General features: G+C 37.7%; 1 protein-coding gene across 1 annotated transcript in view; it reads left to right on the top strand.

The window, feature by feature from the left end:
• The window catches only part of LOC113224949 (vacuolar protein sorting-associated protein 13B-like), a 753,925-nt gene that overhangs the window by 680,645 nt on the left and 53,745 nt on the right, over nt 1–19,535 (top strand). The window contains exons 33-40 of the mRNA XM_026454950.2: nt 4,239–4,394; nt 12,461–12,724; nt 13,373–13,456; nt 13,635–13,810; nt 14,314–14,484; nt 14,823–15,024; nt 16,189–16,377; nt 18,729–18,875. Coding sequence (XP_026310735.2) covers nt 4,239–4,394; nt 12,461–12,724; nt 13,373–13,456; nt 13,635–13,810; nt 14,314–14,484; nt 14,823–15,024; nt 16,189–16,377; nt 18,729–18,875 — 1,389 coding nt within the window. The remainder of the gene's footprint in view (nt 1–4,238; nt 4,395–12,460; nt 12,725–13,372; nt 13,457–13,634; nt 13,811–14,313; nt 14,485–14,822; nt 15,025–16,188; nt 16,378–18,728; nt 18,876–19,535) is intronic.

The following is a 19,535-nucleotide window of genomic DNA, read 5'->3' as shown; positions in this document are numbered from 1 at the left end:
TACACAAATGAGTGTGAAGATAAAATTTTAATTTGTCATACTGAAGTAGAGAAAATCTTGACAATAGTTTTAAAATGAATAGTGAAATATGTAACTTTACAAAAAAGTATTTGGTACCTTTATCGTTTATGTTTTAAGGTGCAGTTTAACATTTTTTATTTAACCATCCACTTTTTCTTTCTCTTCTTGGTGTACTCTGTTTTCCTCGCTTTTATCTTATTCTTCTTTCCTCCTAAATATATCAATTCAGGAATTCTCCTTTGGACAAAACTGTGGGTGGTCCTCAGAGCTGATCCCCAATTCCCTGATCAGTAATTCTGTTTTAAGTTTTATTTTGTATAAAAAAAAAATGAGTTGAAAACTGTATATGCTTCCATCTGAGGTCTTCAATGGGAAAACTATGAATTTAGTCTGGCTGCCAGCGCCAGGGTCTGCTGGAAAAAAAGAAAATGTACCCTCTTGGGACCTTCCATCGAGTGTGGCGACTGTACAACCTGCCTTATTGCTTAGTTTTAGTTGTCATTGAAAACTTCCAACAAGAATACTTCCTGTTTGACTTTTTCCCCTGCAGTGGAAAATATTAGACACTATCTTTGTAGACCAAAAAGACTGAAAAGCCTGGATAGACTGAATGATAGCAGGAGAAGTAAGGAAGGAAAATCTTAATAGAAAAGAGGTGAAAGAAAATTTCCAAATTGATGGGGGGAGAGGGGAGGGATAGCATTAGTAGATATACATAATGTAAATGGGTGCAGCACACCAACATGGCACATGTATACATATGTAACAAAATTGCACATTGTGCACATGTACCCTATAACATAAGGTATTTTTTAAAAAAGTCTTGGGCTTCAGGCAGAAGGGATAGTTATTTTCTGTGAAGCCCGTCGCCTTTCCCTCCCCTGTATTTCTAGCCCACATTGCCCCTCATCCAACTCCTGCAGTCTTCCTGCCTCTCTACGTGCTCTCATTCTTTGTCATCACGTTACTCACTTATAGGGAAGGTATCAGTGACTATCCACTAATTCCTGCATAATGTGCAAATTCCTTAGTTTAGTAAATCAGTGCGAGCCACAATCTAAATCTATGTATTTAACCTTATCCCCCACCCCTTTATCCATGTTCCCTTTTCTGTGGCCAATTGAGATGGTTAACCTTGCCCGGATCATGTGTAGTCTTTGCACATCTCACACTGTCTTTTTGGCGTGGGAAGGAACTGTCATCTTTGCCAGTTGAAATCCTACCCAAACTCTGAGATCCAGCTGCTTCCCAATGTTTTCTAAATCACAGCAACCTGATCCAGACCCTTCCTTATCTGGACTACTCTGTGATTGCTCCTCTCCTTTCCTGACTGCCTCATGTTAGTTTTTTGTTCTTGCCTTATTTTCCCTATATGATCATAACCTCATTGTGGGGCAAAGAACACATCTCTTCCTCCATGCTTCCTCCATAGTGCCTAGCATATTACCTTCCTTATAGTACTTGAGTAATGAAAATGATTTTCGATGATGATTGAAATCTCATTTGAATCAGGTGGTCTAACACAGATGTCACATTTTTTTGTGCCTGATTTTATGCTTCCTTCTGTAGAGAAAGAAAAATAGGTATGCAAGTATTCGTTACTAAATGGAGACTCACAGTACCTGTAGCAGTGAAATTTAGTCAGTGGGTCCAGCAAGAACAAAACCTCTCACCTTAGCTAGGCATCTGTGGGTATCTGAGCACTCACTGCCATCCAGTGCTCAAATCCAGTGCCGCGGGTTCCGAGGCAGGGGTGATTACACAATGGGAAGGAGAACTGAAGTACTGCTAGGCCTCCTGAATTTCTTTTTGTTGGTTTCTCTCTTAAGAATGTAGTTCCTTTCCTAATGAATTATATGCATCTAATTGCCAGTGATATTTAGATGTTTTTTAACAGTAGACCAAACATTACAAATGTTCCATTGATGATGCATGTGGGAAGAAGTGTGACAAATGTTTTTCTCCCACTTAATTTTCCTGTGTGAACTAAATCCAAACAGATCTGAATTTTCATAATTCAAAGAAAATATCTGTGCCAACATTCTGAGAACAAATAGCTGCCAAGCAAAATCTGACAGAATATTCCTTGGTGGCATCCAGTCCTTAAAAGCTGTGTACACAGAGTGAGCAGCTATCTAAAGCTGAGCTTATATGCAAATGTGAACATTCCTCACTTAAAATTACATTGTGTACATTAAAACTTTCTCTAGAGTCTATGAAATGTTCAGGAAAAATATAGCTGAGCTTGATCTTAAGTACCTTGCCTCATTATTATTATTATTTTTTTTTTTTTGTCATTTCCAGCTACTAGTCTGTCCAAAGAAAACAACTTTATTATTTCTTTTAGTTTTGTGTGTACCCTGAGCTTGATTCCCAGTTGCTGCTATAAAAAACTGAAATGGTTCCAAACACTGCTATTTTTCTTTTTTTCTCTGTTACTAATATTTAAACATCAAAGATATTCTGGTACTTTTATGTTGTAGGGTGTATATAAGACCATATTTTCCCTAAAGGTATTTGCTATCCAGGGTGTGTGTGTGTGTGTGTGTACGCACACATGTGTGTTTTCTTAACTGTTAGCCTTTTTTAGAAGTCACCTAACTGATAGCCTTTTCCTATCACAAGATCACTGGCTGTGTGTGGAGGAAGAACTGGAGTAAGGCCGTATTAACAGCAGGGAGATGAGTTAGGAGATTTTTAAAAATAATGTATTCAGATTTTTTTTTAAAAAAAGCCCTATCTTAACATCGAAAACGTATGTTGTGATGACCTTGGAAATTTTTTAAATTTAAGCATGTTATCAAGACTCCTCCTAAGGCTGAAACTAAAAAATAACCGGCTTCCACCAAGACATTTAATATTATGGCAATTTCCATGTAAATCCTTAATGTATTTATTATTAGGGCCTTTTATGATAGTCTTACAGGATGTTTTCAAAGTTTTATTCTGTCTACTAATTGAGAGTTTTTCATGAGATTTACCTTTGGTTAGCTCTGTTAAAAAATTATATGTGATGTGAAAGAAAACTTTAAATTGTTTGCATATGATATAAATACATTTTTCTTAAAATATCAGTTTTCGGCCAGGTGCAGTGGCTCACGCCTGTAATATCAGCAATTTGAGAGGCTGAGGCAGGCAGATCATGAGGTCAAGAGATCGAGATCAGCCTGGCCAACATGGTGAAACCCCATCTCTACGAAAAATACAAAAATTAGCCGGGCGTGGTGGCACGCCTGTAGTCACAGCTACTCAGGAGGCTGAGGCAGGAGAATCACTTGAACCCGGGAGGTGGAGGTTGCAGTGAGCCGAGATCACGTCACTGCACTCCAGCCTGGTGACAGAGCGAGACTCCAAAAAAAAAAAGTCAGATTTCTTTGCTTGTACTTACAAATCGTAGAACATTGTTTTCATTTAAACCTGTTTTCTAAAAAAGTGCTAATTATTGTATATATATTTTGGAATACTCATGTAGTTAAACTGATTTTCTTAGCTGCAGTTGTGGGTAAGAGTAGAAATAGGACATATCTGACCCCAAAATAAATCCAAATATGACCAGACATGGCAGTGCTACATGAATAAATATAAATATGTATCAGGAGACTCAATTGGTAAGTGTTACAGTAAGTACATAACAAAAAAATAGAACAAATGCATCATATCTTACATTTTAAATGTTGAAGGTATTTCTAATTTGATATATCTGTGATCTCATAAGGAGAGTATATTAAATGAATTGCATCTTCAAACTGCTATTTTGTTCTTCATCAAAAGAAAAAAGTAAGGTATGGCAATTTATGGTTAAATAAAAAAAAAAAAATACAAACCAAATTTAACTTTAATTACTGTCTAGCCATAAGAAGGAATAAACTATCAGCGAATACCAAGGTTCTTTGATCTCACACTTCAACCTTTTTGTCCTCCAGATGAATGAAATGATCTTTTCTCAAATGTTCAGCAGGCCTTTTACCATTTGATAGGACAATTATTTTTAAGAAAGTTTAAAATGTGATCTGAAAAACCACATTGACTCTATGTGGCGTATTTGCTATTCTTAGCCTGGTGGAATAAGTTGGAAGTGGATGAATAATGCAGGTTAGAAAGAAAACAGATGCGAAATATTACAAATGGAAAGGTTTTCCAGCAATGAGACTTTCATTTTAGGACTAGGTTTTTGTTGGCACGTTTGGCATTATGACGATTATTGTTTTTCTCTCCAGCTGTTACACATCTGTATTGAAGGTTGGGGCAACTGGCGTTGGTCAGAGCCTTTCAGTGTGGACCATGCCGGGACTTTTATTAGAACAATTCAGTACAGGGGTCGAACTGCTTCTCTCATCATCAAGGTTCAGCGACTCAATGGAGTACAAAAACAGGTAAGTTTCTTTGTGTTCCTGACCCAGACACCTCTTAATTATTCAGTGTAATGGAGAAGAAACTTAAATGAAAATAATTAATAATTTTCTAAAAATCACAGTGGTTATACCTAGTTATATCTGCTACTAGCACCCATGTGAGCATTTAATAAATGCTTATCTATGATCCTGACAATGATGATGGCTTCAAACCCTTTGTCCCACTTCTTTTACAAGAGCTGCTAACGAGCAGTAAAATTTACTGATTTTAGTTTCACCTCTTCTCCCTGTCACCACCTACCTTCTGGTGGAGGTGCTAATGAGCTGTGAAATAGCCAAAAGTCCTTTATTGAGAAGGAAAAGAAGCAAAGAATAGTGGGAACCCTGGATAATCCACCAGCGGATAACCAAGAGTTGGTTCTCACACGTGAGAATGATCTGTAAGGAAGTGCTGTGATACTCTCCCATGACAGAGTGGGCCTGGATCTCCAGCAAGCTTTTCTTTTCCTAGGAGTTAATATTAACTGCAGTAAAAATTCACTGCAGCCTAACTCTTGGCATATAAAACCTCAGCTCTCAGCACATATTTTTACGTATTTTATAAAACTTCCTTTTGGCTGTTTTTGAAGTTCTAAGACTGCAAAGGGAAAAAAGTATCTGACACTTTCTTTGTGTTCTTAAGATGTGAAAATGTGGTTTCTAAAAGATGTTTTTCAAGCATGGAGCATATGACGAGTAGAAAGAAAAAAAGGAAGTATTAAAATCTGAAAACTGGCTTCACTGCACACATAATAACTGGATTTGTCGTTAGAATTTCAACATATACATTTACATCTGGATTGTAACAGTCTATCCAGAGCTTTTGTGGAACATGATAGAAACAGCACTTGGTCCCTGGAAAAGGGGAGCTTCCCCTATGGAGCAGCAGGGGCTATTCTGTTGCTGCATGCCAAGGAGGAAGCAGGAATCTACTAGCGAGATGAACAGTAGGACCCACACCATATGCATTCTTGGTCTGCACCTAATCAAGGAGCTGGACTTGATGATCTTATTATTGTGGGCCACAGAAATAAAAAGAGAATTCAACTCTAGCAGAGGAGTCTCAGAAAAGAAGCATGGAAGACTATTCCCAATTAACTGAGCATTCCTCAGAATATTTATTGATTGCCTAAAGTGGAACAAAGTAAAATGGAAAACACCAAGTATGTGAAACAATCTTTGCTTTTAAATTGCAATTTTATGTAAGCCCAACAATGTATACAACTGACAGTAAGTGTAAAGGGAATTTAGAGGTTTCACTGAGAAGATATGACTTGAGCTGGGCTTTGGGAAATATGTAGAATTTGGATTAAGAGAGAGCATTCCAAGTAGACAGTATAGCATAAACGAAGAGACAAATATGGGACAGATGAGTCTTACTGAAGGATTCCTGCGGGGACCAGCCTACTAGTGTGAGCATTGAGCCAAAGAGAACAAGAAGTGTCACTAACTCCCATCTGCGCTCAGAACACTCTTACATGAATTTGCTCTCAATGAATATCTGCCCAGTAAGTATGTACTAGTTTTCTGATTCTGTCACTCATGGTCTTTCAAGAATGTCTTATCCACCTTGCCATTCAGTAGTATGTCTGAGAAAAGGTCATCCAGCCTCTTTGAATAGTTCAGATGACAAGAGGCTCATTCTCTCACACAGCAGCCCTTTCTGTTGGCTACTACCAGCTAAGTTTTCTTCCTAATTTTGAACCAAAAATCTTTCACCATTCCACCACCTTTCCCTAGAACTATGAGGCATATACAGCAAGCACAAAACTTGTTGTGAGGACTCCACAAGTCACCTCTCCTCTATATTATAGCCCTTCAAAAACATAAGGGAAGCTATGGTGTTTCCTCTTGGTTTTCTTCTCTCTAGGCCTTCTCAAATTTGAGAGTGTATCCGAATCCCCTGGAGGGCTTGTTAAAACACAGATTGCTGGCTCCCAACCCCAGAGTTTCAGATTGGGTGTGGCCTGTAATTTGCATTTCTAACAAGTTCCCAGGTGCTGCTGATGCTGCTGGTCCAGGGACCACAATTTGACGACCATAGCTCCAGTTTAAACTTTCTCAGGTGGTTCAGCTCTTTTTAGTGTGGCTGCTAGAACATTTATCAATTACTGAAATGGCAGGGTCCCTCCATAGAGAAATGGTTTTAATGGTATGTCCTCGTAGTCAAGATCATAGGCAACTTGGCTGTATCCGCTTGCTAGCTGTGTGATCTTCAGCAAGTCATTTAAACTTTGTGAATCAATTTCCTCATCTGTAAAATGGGGATAGTAATAGTGCCTTCCTCAGGAAGTTAGTGTGAGGATTAACTGAGTTTGTGTATGTAAAATGCTTACAACGTGCCTGTCCTCCTGCCATAGCCCAGTGTACCATACTTAAAATTATTCTAATGAAATGTTATCAGGCATGAGTAACACTAGTTGGACATTTTTGTGCTACAACAGTAGTGACTCATTCTTGTATAGGTACTATATATTTTCAAGAAACAATGTTAAATTTCAGGGATAAATTAATATATGCAGTGTTCCTGCACAAAATATTACACGTCGCAACAGTATACCTACCAAATATCATAAAAGTTGGTTATTTGAAAAATACATTTCTAAAAATGTCTGACAGTTTTACCTCTCCCCTGCCCCCTTACTCAGATACACACACCCACAAGCAAAAATGTTAAATGTGTTATTCAATTGGATTTAATTTTTGCTGTCAGGGTAGTTTAGTGTTCAGATTTGCTCTGGTTAAAGTACATCACAGACATAGGATTTCCTCAATTGGCAAGGTTAGGAAGGAAGAAGGGAACCAAGCTTCAGAAGAGCTTTGTGGATTCTTGTCTCCCTCACATCTTGGCTTCTTTCCTTCTACCCCCACCTGGGCCTGGAAATTTGCAATAAACTGCAGCTGCCTAATTACTAGGGCCCATTTGGGGAAATGAGTGTATGCAGTTCCCTGATGGACCTTAACGCCCCCTGGATAATGGAGAATTGGCTAAAGCTCTTTTTTAACATTGATGCTGGGTTATCTGTGCTCTGCATTTCTTATACCCCTCTCATTTCCCTCAATTGGATGAAAATTGACCACAGAAAATTTTGTGGGAACTTTGTATGTTCTACAACCACTCATGTACGCATATTTGCTTCCATGTTTCCCATCCTTTTGTTGAAGAAACCTTTACTACTCTAAAATCTGAAATGTACATATGTATGTATGTATAATGGTGTCTTTATACACATACTTTTAATCATGGTTAAGATATCATTTTCCAGTGCATCTGGTGCTCTGGAGTTATTCTTTAATATCACTATTCTTCTTGGCACTGATCTAATAAGAGTTCTGAAACCTGCTAAGTAAAATCATATGTGGAAATCTTCAATACACATCTTTGTGGCTTTGGGGAAGGAGGGGAATTAGTGTGAAACCTGGAAATGTGTATTAAAGAGAAACTGTGCATTTAAAAAAATTAAGTAGCTGTCTTCAACTGATAAATTAATCTTGAAATTCTAACCATAATTTTCAAAATAAAGGCATTGTAAGTTTGCCACTTTGAAGAAAAGCAGATATAGCTCTCCTGAACCTAACCCTGGAACAGCCGTGAAAGCACACTACTCCACTGAGTGACCATTTTTGGATTTTCCTTCATCTAAAGTAGGCTTCCCTCCCTCGCCACTTTTAAGAATTTTCTTTTTATCAAATTTGAAAGCCTATTTAACAGGCTTTTTAGTTGAAAATGAGACTATAAAAACCCACCAACAGGATCTTTGTCTTGGATAAACCAAGTGAGTCCCAGATGGTTGTGGAGATTCTGTGGTTTCTGTGAGAGACAGCAAAATTCTCTTCTAAATCTCCAGGGGTCCAAAGGTTCTGAAGCAAGAGCCATGTGCATATATTGCCAGGCTTGGACACATCAAGAATAACAGAGTTAAATACTGCTTCAGAGTTTTCAAATGTTTATTTCAAGTTAGGCAATGCTATGGCATCATAAGACTTATCATGAGTGTCTAGTAACCCCTAGCATATGCTAAAGAAAAGTTTGCTTCCTAATTTAGGATCATAGTTCAGTTGACTTTTATGGTTTGTTATTGTGAAAGCATAGTTTTAAAAGATTATAATGACTAGAGTATCTAAGGGAAATATAACAGTTAAGCACAGCTTGGTTTTACAGATATGCTCCTTCTAAAGAAAATTCAAATAAGCAGATAGTTGAGAAATAAATGTTTGAGAAAAAGCTAAACCTCACCATTCAAATAATGCAAATTAAAACAACAATGACATTTAATTTTTGGTTCCTCAATCTAGCAGGTTTCTTTTGATTAAATAACAGTTCATCCCAGTGTAGTGGCTCATGCCTATGATCCCAGCACTTTGGGAGGCTGAGGCAGGAGAATCACTTGAGCCCAGGGGTTCGAGACCAGCCTGGTCAACATAGCAAGACCCTATCTCTGCAAAAAATAAAATAAATTAGCCAGGCATGGTGGCATGTGCCTGTAGTCCAACCTACTTAGGAGGCTGAGGCAAGAAGATCCCTTGAGCCCAGGAGTTCAAGGCTGCAGTGAGCTGAAATCTTGCCACTGCATTCCACCCTGGGTGACAGAGCGAGACCCCCACTTTATATAGTTTATAACTAACTATATAAAATTAGTTATAATAGTTCATTTATAAATAGTTATTCATATTTATTTTTATAAATAATAGTTCATTAAAATTGATGGTTACAGAGAAGTCTTAATGACATAGGAAAATGTATCAATTAGGATGCTTTCAGTTTGAAGTTACAAAATATGCTTGTTAGTCTTCATAGCAAGTTAATGAAGCAGATACTATTCTATTTTATGTTTACTGTTTCACATAACAAGGAGGAAGAAGGCTGGTTCAGTATTGGCTAACTAAGCAACCCAGTGTTGTTTTTGCTTCTCTCTCATCCTCTTAGATTTGCCAGCCTGGTCTCAGATGGCAGTAAAAGCTGTATACATCCTCTGATAACAGTTTCTGTGACAGAAAAGAAGGGCTTCCCTTCTCAACCTGTCTCCTTTATTATCAAGGAGTAATATCTTTCCTAGAGCCTTTTACCATTCTTCCCTTCTCATATTATTGGCCAAACCAGAGTTCCATATTTACCCTAATCAATGGCAAAAGGAGAATGGAATTAACAGGATTGTCTTGTACCAATCATGATACAGCCACTAGGGGCCAAGGGAGGTGTCTACCTTCCCTGAGTACTTTGCTGCCTAACCAAATCAAATCAAGTGAGGGTTTTTAATAATGAGAGGAAAGGATAGAACAGCTATTGAGAAGGGAAGCAATGGTGTCTTTATAACATAAATGTTATAAAGAGCAGCCCTTATTTTCTTTTTTATGGTTTCTAACTTTTCTTAATGAGTAGATATTAATTTTATGACAGACAGACTATCAGGATGACAATCAACAAACTCTGGGCCAGACTTACTGGGTAACACCAAGCAAGTTATCAAATATCTCTGTTAAATTTTCTGTCTGTTAAGATGGGGAGTCATAGTAGCACCTAGTTTATAAGGCTGCTCTGAGAACGTGTTCTCCAGAAAAACAGCACTAATGAGGGGGTGTATGGGTGTGTGGAAAAAGAATGATTTATTATAAATTGACTCGTGATTATGAAACATGTGACATAATCTTAGAGAAGTCCCAAGATCTGTAGTCAGCAAGCTGCAGACCCAGGAGAGCCAATGTGTAGGTCCCATCTGAGTGCAAAGGCCAGAGAACCAGGTGAGCCAGTAGTGTAAGTTCCAGTCCAAAGTCTGGCAAGTACAAGACCCAAGAAGAGCTGACACTTCATTCCAAGTCTAAAGGCCAGAAAAGACCAGTGCCTTAGCTCAAGCAGTCAGGCAAAATGAGTTTCCTCTTAGCATTTTCCTTCGATTAGGTCTTCATTTGGTTAGATGATGCCCACCCATGTTGGGGAAGATGATCTGCTTTACTCAGTCTACCAATTCAGATGTTCATCTCACTCAGAAACACCCTCACACACACATCTAGAATAATGTTTGACAAAATGTCTGCTCATACCATGACCCAGTCAAGTTGACATACTAAAATTAAACATCATATGCTTAGACCTGTACCTATACTCTCTCTCTCTCTCTCTGTGTGTGTGTGTGTGTGTGTGTGTGTGTGTGTTTACAATCTGGAAAAATATTACAAATAGGAAATTCAGTATATGAAAGTCCTATTTTCTCCAATCATGGTGAATATTCATATTACAGAAGGATTTGCTTTCTGAAAAAAAATTCATCACCATAGTAAATTTTGCATTATCTTTTCAATTTCAACCAATTTAAGAAAACATTTGTTGTTTTTTGTAGAGACAGGGTCTTGCTCTGTCACCCAGGATGGAGTACAGTGGCGCAATTATAATTCACTGCAGCCTTGAACTCCTGGGCTCAAGTGGTATTCCTGCCTCAGCCTTCCAAGTAGCTGTGACTACAGGCATACACCACCAAACCTTGCTAATTTTTAAATTTTTTGTTTAGATGGGATCTTGCCATGTTTCCCAGGCTGGTCTCGAACTCCTAACCTTGGCTTCACAAACGACTGGGATAACAGGCATAAGCCATCATACCAGGCCCCCGTTTGTTTGTTTGTTGGTTTGTTTGTTTTTGAGACGGAGTTTCACTCTTGTTGCCCAGGCTGGAGTGCAATGGCGTGATCTTGGCTCACCACAACCTCTGCCTCCCAGGTTCAAGCAATTCTCCTGCCTCAGCCTCCCGAGTAGCTGGGATTACAGGCATGTGCCACCATGTCCAGCTAATTTTGTATTTTTAGTAGAGACAGTGTTTCTCCATGTTGGTCAGGCTGGTCTCGAACTCTCGACCTCAGGTGATCCACCTGCCTTGACCTCCCAAAGTGCTGGGATTACAGGCATGAGCCACCACACCTGGCCAAGGCCCCCATTTCTTAATACCTACTATGAACTATACTCTAACCTGGGTGTACAGTTGAATAATCCATAGGTTTAGTGGATAATTCTGTGTGTTTATAAAGATAAAACTTACACAGTTTAGGCTGGGCACAATAGCTCATGCTTGTAATCCCAGCTTTTTGGGAGGCTGGGGTGTGAAGATTACTTGAGCTCAGGAGTTTGAGACCAGCCTAGGCAACACTGTGAAACCCCATCCTACAAAAAAACAGAAAAGTTAGCCAGATGGGGTGGTGCATTCCCTGTAGACCCAGCTACTCTGGAGGCTGAGTTGGGAGGATTGTTTGAGCCTGGTAGGTTGAGATTGCAGTGAGCTATGATCATGCCACTACACTCCAGCCTGGGTGAAAGAGCAAGACCCTGTCTAAAAAAAACTAAATAAATAAACTGAAAAAAAATTAAAAAATTAGATATCTGCATTAAAGATTATTTGTATTATCTGTTTATACAGAGATTTCTTACTAGACAAGAGTGCAATAAACCCTTGAAAATCAACTTCAAGGAATGGATTGATCACAGTTGCCCTCTCAGTTACCAGAACTAAATGATTTTCAATTCCCAGTCTTTTCCATTTGTACATCACTTGACAAGATTCACTGCCACCTCCTGGGCAGGCACTTCTCTTATGGCTTCAGCAAAACTATTGTCCCCGATTCACCTCTATTCTCCTTCACCCCTTCTTCTCTGGCCCCATTTTCTAGCTCCTCACCCTGAGTCTGCCCCTGGAGTATTGGTCAGTTTCTGGGTTTGAGCTTCTACCCTCTCAGATAAACTATCTTCTGTTTGTGCATGTTTGCAAGGTTTTTCTTTCACAAATCATTATCTCCACCTCCACATTGTCTCTGGCCAGCACCTGACCAGCACTTCTAATTGAGTACTGGACTCCATGGAGGAGTCTGTCCTTTAAATAGCAAACTCAACATGGCCAAAGCAAAATTTCTTCTTGACTTCAAGTCTTTTTTCCTTCTTGTACTGTTTAAGCTAATTACTTCATTTTCTTTCCATTAACATCAACATAGTTTATTCTGTTTGATCGATAACATATTTCCAGTTAATGAAGTCTGAATTGATGAAGACTTATGTACTTACTGTCTTTTAGATTATCATCTGTGGAAGACAGATCATCTGTAGTTACTTGTCTCAAAGCATAGAGCTAAAAGTCGTTCAGCATTACATTGGTCAAGATGGACAAGCTGTAGTTCGGGAACATTTTGACTGCCTCACAGCCAAACAGAAACTGCCTTCATATATACTAGAAAACAATGAACTGACAGAGCTGTGTGTGAAGGCCAAAGGAGATGAAGACTGGTCAAGAGATGTGCGCCTGGAATCCAAAGCCCCTGAATACAGCATTGTCATTCAGGTTTGAAAAGAAGTTCAATCTAGAATAGAGCAGCTTTAACATTGAAATTTTCTCAAAATGTTCTTTACTTGTATAGCACTTAATTTATTAAAAAGTGATATATAAAAAAGGGGGGAGAAAGGCTTTGAATAGTACTTCTCAAACTGTTTACTCCCCATCCCACGACAATACATTTGTATCAGTTCCAGTAGTTCTTACAGCCAAGACTCTGTCCCTCCCAGATGCAAGTGATATCTTGAAAAAGATTCTGCTGCCCCAGCGTTAACAGTGGGGTGGGACTGGGGGTGGTATCCTCCTCACTTAAGGATTTTTGTGATGGTCTGTTACTTTATCTCTTCCTCAGTCTTTACTATCATCACTTTCATTCCCATAAAGGATAAATTCTCTTTCATTTTGCCACTCAGTCTTATATCTCTCCTTATGCAAATCTCTTTGTCTTTATGGAAAGAGTTGGCCCCATTGACTCACTGCACATTTGCTTTATGCCATAATGAAGTCTGTTTTTGCTTAGTTTTTTTTTAAATAATGGCTTTTTCTCTATAACTTTAAACTCTTTTTAATCTTCCAAACTGATATATCTGTGCCTTATTTTGATTAATTAGTAAACTGCTTAGTATTCAATAGGACCCTTTTCTATTTCATGTGCAGGTGCCATCTTCAAACAGTTCCATTATTTATGTCTGGTGCACAGTTTTGACTTTAGAACCCAACTCTCAAGTGCAACAACGAATGGTGAGTGCTTTCCCAATCCTAAAATATGGTATATGACTCTGACCTTTCCTGTTCTGAAATAAATTAAGGTCAGAGTGACCTAGGGAAGAGATTTATTGCAAGTTTGTTTCAGCATCAAACAGCTGGAATACTGCAACAAAGCAAATATGAAAGTTGTTCTGTCCTTTTATTTTTATAGATTGTGTTCAGCCCTCTTTTTATCATGAAGAGTCATCTTCCAGACCCCATTATCATACATTTGGAGAAAAGGAGTCTGGGATTGAGTGAAACACAAATTATTCCAGGAAAAGGGCAGGAAAAACCACTGCAAAACATAGAACCTGACCTTGTACATCACCTGACATTCCAAGCAAGGTACTAGAAAAATCCTTCCCTACATTTTCCTAAGAGAAATTAGGTAGAAAAGTAACCTTGTACTGGGGAGGGTTGGAGGTGGGTGGGAAGATGGGAGTGGAGGGAGTTTTTTGTATGATTTCTTATCTTATGAGAATGTTATTTTAAAATTGCCCTGCCTAGTGACCTCTTATTCTCATCTGTAGTTTTAGATAAAAATCAGCCTTTCTCATTAAGCACAGATATAACCAAGAGGAATCATCAGAAATTTTAATTTAGATTTCATTGACACATGACTTTTGTAGTGAAAGAAGATGTGAATAGAGATCAACATCCAGGAATTGGGTGGGGGAAGAAAGAGGAAAAGCCAGGGCCCAGATCATCCACACACTGTCCCATAAATGGACTCTATCTACCAAAAAGGTGTTGGTCTGTAATACATTTGTAGTTAGATATTTTTCAATAAATTGTAGACTACTTTAGAAATCTGATATTTATTCTTGGTTTTTCTTTCAATTTCCTAGAGAAGAATATGATCCTTCAGATTGTGCAGTTCCCATCTCAACATCCCTCATTAAGCAAATAGCCACTAAGGTACACCCTAGAGGCACAGTTAATCAGATCCTTGACGAATTCTATGGGCCAGAAAAGTCGCTTCAACCCATATGGCCCTATAATAAGAAGGATTCTGACAGGTAACATTCTTCAGTGATCTTTTTCTACAAAAATTTCTCAATATTAACAAATGATCATTCACAAAAATATTAAATACTATAAGTGGTGTGTGCATGTATGTGTCAGATTCTTACCTTTTATCATCTAGTAGGTGTATTTTGTAGATTTCTTTATTCATGATCTAGATCATAATTGCATGAAAAGTTGCTTTCTCCTACATGCAAATTTAGCATTGAAAGATTCTGGTATGAGGAGGTATCATGCAGGAGCATGGTGTGTTTGGAATCTTTAAACATATTTCACAAATATTAAAGTTATCATATTTCACTGAGTCTCTTGGATGTGGTGTTTGGAACAGGAATGAACAGCTAAGTCAGTGGGATAGCCCAATGCGAGTGAAGCTGTCAATCTGGAAGCCATATGTTAGAACTTTGTTGATAGAACTTCTGCCCTGGGCCCTGCTTATCAATGAGTCCAAATGGGACCTCTGGCTATTTGAAGGAGAGAAAATTGTTCTACAGGTTCCTGCTGGCAAAATTATTATTCCTCCTAATTTTCAGGTACTACAATTTTTTAAATTAATATGAATTCTTATCTCTCAACAAGTAGATTTTATTGTAAAGTTGTGTTTATGATCTTCACAGAATGAATCAGTTGTGAAAAATTCTTCTTAGATGCATATGTAAGAGGTATGGAATGGTCTTTGAATATTCAAGGACTTTTCTGATGTCTTTTTTTTTTTTTTAACCATCAACACTATTGGTGCTTGAGTTACCATTAAATTTGATAACTTGGATTAGTTACATTCTCATTTCCATTGGTATAGGGTATTTGACAAGTATTCGGGCTGGTCTATCAGTATGTATTAAGGAAATATAGCCATCATGTGTGCTTATCCATACCTTAGGTATTCTTTGCTGTTCTTCTGGAAATTCTCTGCAATCTGCAAGATACTGAGGATTTCAGAGCAACTGTTTTTGTCAGGGCCCCTTTTCCTTTATAAGTGGACTTGGATGTTCGTAATTATGGATGTCTACCCAGTTGTTGATTATAACAACATGGAATGATTACTGACACACAGAGAAACCTAATTGCAAACCAAAATATCACAGGAAGATTTTATATGCTGTCACAAAACCTTCTTCATAAGGCTAGTCTGTTTCAAGAAGACACACAAATCTATTAAAAAAAAAAAAAAGAGTAAAAGGAACTCCTAAATACAATGTCTTTCTGATAGAGAACAATTTCAGAATCCTTTTTTGAGCTCCAGGTCATAAACATCTTTATTCAATTGTATTTTTTCTTTTTTTGTAAAATAATCAGATGATGTTACCTTATGGAATTGGAATGTTGACCTATGTGGACCTAATGTTACATATTATTCTCTTGTCAAATGAGATGAAACCTTCAGTTTTTAAAGCCTTTGGTATTTACAGGGTAGTCACTGTTTGGATATGGTTTTCCCCTCCCTCCCGTAAATATGAATTCCACTGTGAGTACAAAAATAAAAATACATTGGGAGCCAAAATAAAATGTATGTTGCCATTACAAACACACACACACACATACACACAAACACACACACACACACACACAAACCATGGAGGGATATTTGGTTGCCTTAGTAGACCTATTATATAATATTTTTAAAACAGCCTGAAGATTGAAGTAAAAAATATCAAAGTTAAGAAAATCACTTTATAATCGAGGCATTATTTTTCCAGGAAGCTTTTCAAATTGGAATATACTGGGCAAATACAAACACTGTGCACAAGTCAGTAGCAATTAAACTGGTCCATAACCTGACATCTCCAAAGTGGAAAGATGGAGGTAATGGTGAAGTTGTGACATTGGATGAAGAAGCATTTGTTGATACTGAAGTAAGACTTGGTGCTTTTCCAGGACATCAGAAGGTAAGATCAAAGTCTGTGTGGCTGGGAGGAAATAGCATGCCATCCCCTTAACCTGTTTAAAATGAATCTGCCTTGTTCTTTTTAATACCTTTTTCATATTACTTGTTCTAAACAATTTGTAACAGTAAAACATTTGATTTCTTAACTTCTTAGACCTCTCTGTTTTACAGTGCTTTTTTTCTTTACCAGTGATAAAAGCTGTGTCACATAATTTATCCAATAATTGTTCTATTTCAGAATACTCAGCAGTCACTTGATTTATAGTATGTGGGGAGAAAATGAACTTACTCCAAAATATCCACAAATTGTACTTGGCCTCCTTCTTTAGAGCAGAAAGTAGAGTCACTAACATTCTGAGCATAGAGTGAAAGGACAAAGGCTCCTCCTGCAGCAAAGGTTATATTTTTGGAAAAGACATCCTGAGCAAAATTACGTGGATCAATTCTAAATCTCCCCTAGAACCATGGTTATAAGAGGAAGTTATATTCTTGAACAGTGGACTGGTGTCCATGTTTTAGAGGTAGATACAAAAAACATAAGTTATTTAAATATAAATGGTATGTGCTTTTCAGTATAAATCTAAAGTCTATTAAAACCAACTAGCTGAATAATATAACTAATCACATTATGTATGAAAGTACAATATCACAGTGTACCGTGCAGAAGTTTTATGCTGTACTTCTAATATCATCATTATTTTAGCTGTCCCAAATTAGAAAAAGAAGGGATACTTCATCAAAGTAGTAGAATTCAGAATGACCTTTTTCAGGGGAGAAGTTAGATTTTTGACAGGTGTCTTTGAAAAGTCTTTTGAGAAAAGTTAGGGTCATTTGGTGACTTTTAAAAAAATAAATTTCCCTGATACAAAGAAATTGGTCTTTCTTCAGCATTCAAGGCTGGTATCCATTTCCTCAGAGTTGTCTGGGCAACACATGTTTATACTCTGACAGCCAAAGTACTGTAACATGGGTGTAAATGGCAAAGAGCTGTAAGCATGAATCACCCAAAGTTGAATAGTTGTAAGTTGAGAACTACCATCAAAACCTGGAAAAAATGTTATAATATTCAGTCAACACCCAATACCTCTAGCACCTAACAAAGTAGCCACAGCAAGTGTTGAATAAATGTTTGTGAATCAATGAATGTACTGTTGGAAAACATGTTGATGTCTCATTATGCTTTGGTAGTGACTCAGGACCTCTTTATACTCTTTTTAGTCTCAGGACCCCTTTATACTCTTAAAAATTATTGATTACCCCCAAAGACCTTTTGTTTCTGTGGGTTATATCAATATTGACCAGATTAGAAATTAAAACAGAAACTTTTAAAACACAAGAATATACAAAGATATATTCCATTAGCTATCACAGTAATAACATCACATGTCATGTACCTCTGGAAAACTCCATTGTACATTCATGAGAGAATTCAATTGTAAAAGATTAATAGCATCTTACTATTATTATACAAATAGTTTTGACCATGGGACCCCATGCCCAGAGATCCCCTGTGGGTCCCCAGACCACCCTTTGAAAACCAGTGTTCTGATATTATTAACTAGATGGGTATGTTTAAGCAAAAAACATCTTCTCTGAGCATCAGTTCCTTGCATAACATGGTAAGGTAATGAAATGATACGTGTAGTGGTTAAGAGCAGCACCACAGAGCCAGACTGCATGGGTTCCAACCCCCTAGTTAGACCCTCTTCATCTTTGTGACCTTGGGGAAGTTACTTAACCTCTTTGTGCCTCACTTTCCTGTTCTGTAAAATGGGGTTAATAATAGTAAGTCCCCCATATAGGTACTGTGAGGATTTTTTGAGTTAATACGTATACAGCACTTGAAACTAGTAGAACATAATATTGCAATATATGAAGGTCAATCCTTATTGTCTTCGTTGTTGTCATTACTGAAGTTTTTAGAACTCTCCTTGGTTCATCATAGTCATTTGCGAGGTAGCTACTGGGAGACCATGAGGAGGAGGAGGAGGGAGGCTAGGTGGAATTCTGCCAAGATGAGTGGCAATTATTTACATATACCTGCTTTCTAAATAAACACTTTATGATGTTATTCGTCAAACAACCGGAAAACAAGTCTTTTATCTGTCACTACATAACAGCAGCAAAAGTAAGAGGGTTGCTAAAGCACCGTGTTGTAGACTGAATACCGACAGGGGCCAGAACATTTCTGAGATTGAAAGGAACACCATTAAGTATTCTGGGGAAAAAAAATGGTAAAATTGGTACTGTCCTGGTAGACAATTAGATAAAATAACCTTTTAGGAATACTCAAGAGATTTTAATATGCCTTACAGTATTGTCAAAATTACTTTTTTCTCAATTATCTTGTAGTTATGTCAGTTCTGCATTTCCTCCATGGTACAGCAAGGTATACAAATTATTCAGATTGAAGACAAGACTACAATAATCAATAATACACCATATCAAATATTTTATAAACCACAGCTATCTGTCTCAAGTCCCCATTCTGGAAAGGAGGTAAGCAAATCATAACATGATTCTTTTGTCTAAGTTTTGATAAAGAAACAATAAATAGGATCAACTTCTCTTTAACCTACAGCAAATGAAAAGCTAACCCTGAACGTAGGTAAAGAGAAATTCACTTATTTTTGTTGTAATTAAAACCATGAATGTCATGGTCACTGCTTCCAAGGTAATTAATGAGCAGAAATCCTACCAAGAAGGAGGCCCTGACACACTGCTGGATTAGTCCTGCCTGTGCCCGATCTGCACAGAGGCTCCAGCCCAGTCCTCTAGCATGCTCACTAGACTCCTACAAGCAGACACATAGTCCTGAAGGACTCCTGGGTCACATGGAAAAACACATCTGTCTCACAGGCTGCAGTGCCTGGGGGAGACGTGCAGGCAAAAGGCTAGGGCCTAACTGAGCTGTGGATCTGCCAGCAGTGAGCTCTGTGGTTATGAGGAGAATAAATGTAGAAATGTACTAGCTCATTTATGTTAACATCTTGATGGCAGAATATATGGAAAATAAATCTAAATATCAGTTCTTTGTACAGTTAAAATGAATAGTTATATTTTAAGAGAGGAGAGTTGTTTTTTTCTCTCTCTCTCCATTGCATCTTAGATGTTTTCCTTTTTTTTTTTTTTTTTTTTTTTTTTTTTTTTTTTTTTTTT

This window comes from Piliocolobus tephrosceles, chromosome 7 (assembly GCF_002776525.5).
Source record: "Piliocolobus tephrosceles isolate RC106 chromosome 7, ASM277652v3, whole genome shotgun sequence".
Taxonomy (NCBI): Eukaryota; Metazoa; Chordata; class Mammalia; order Primates; family Cercopithecidae; genus Piliocolobus; species Piliocolobus tephrosceles.
This window is presented reverse-complemented; position numbering and strand designations above follow the sequence as displayed.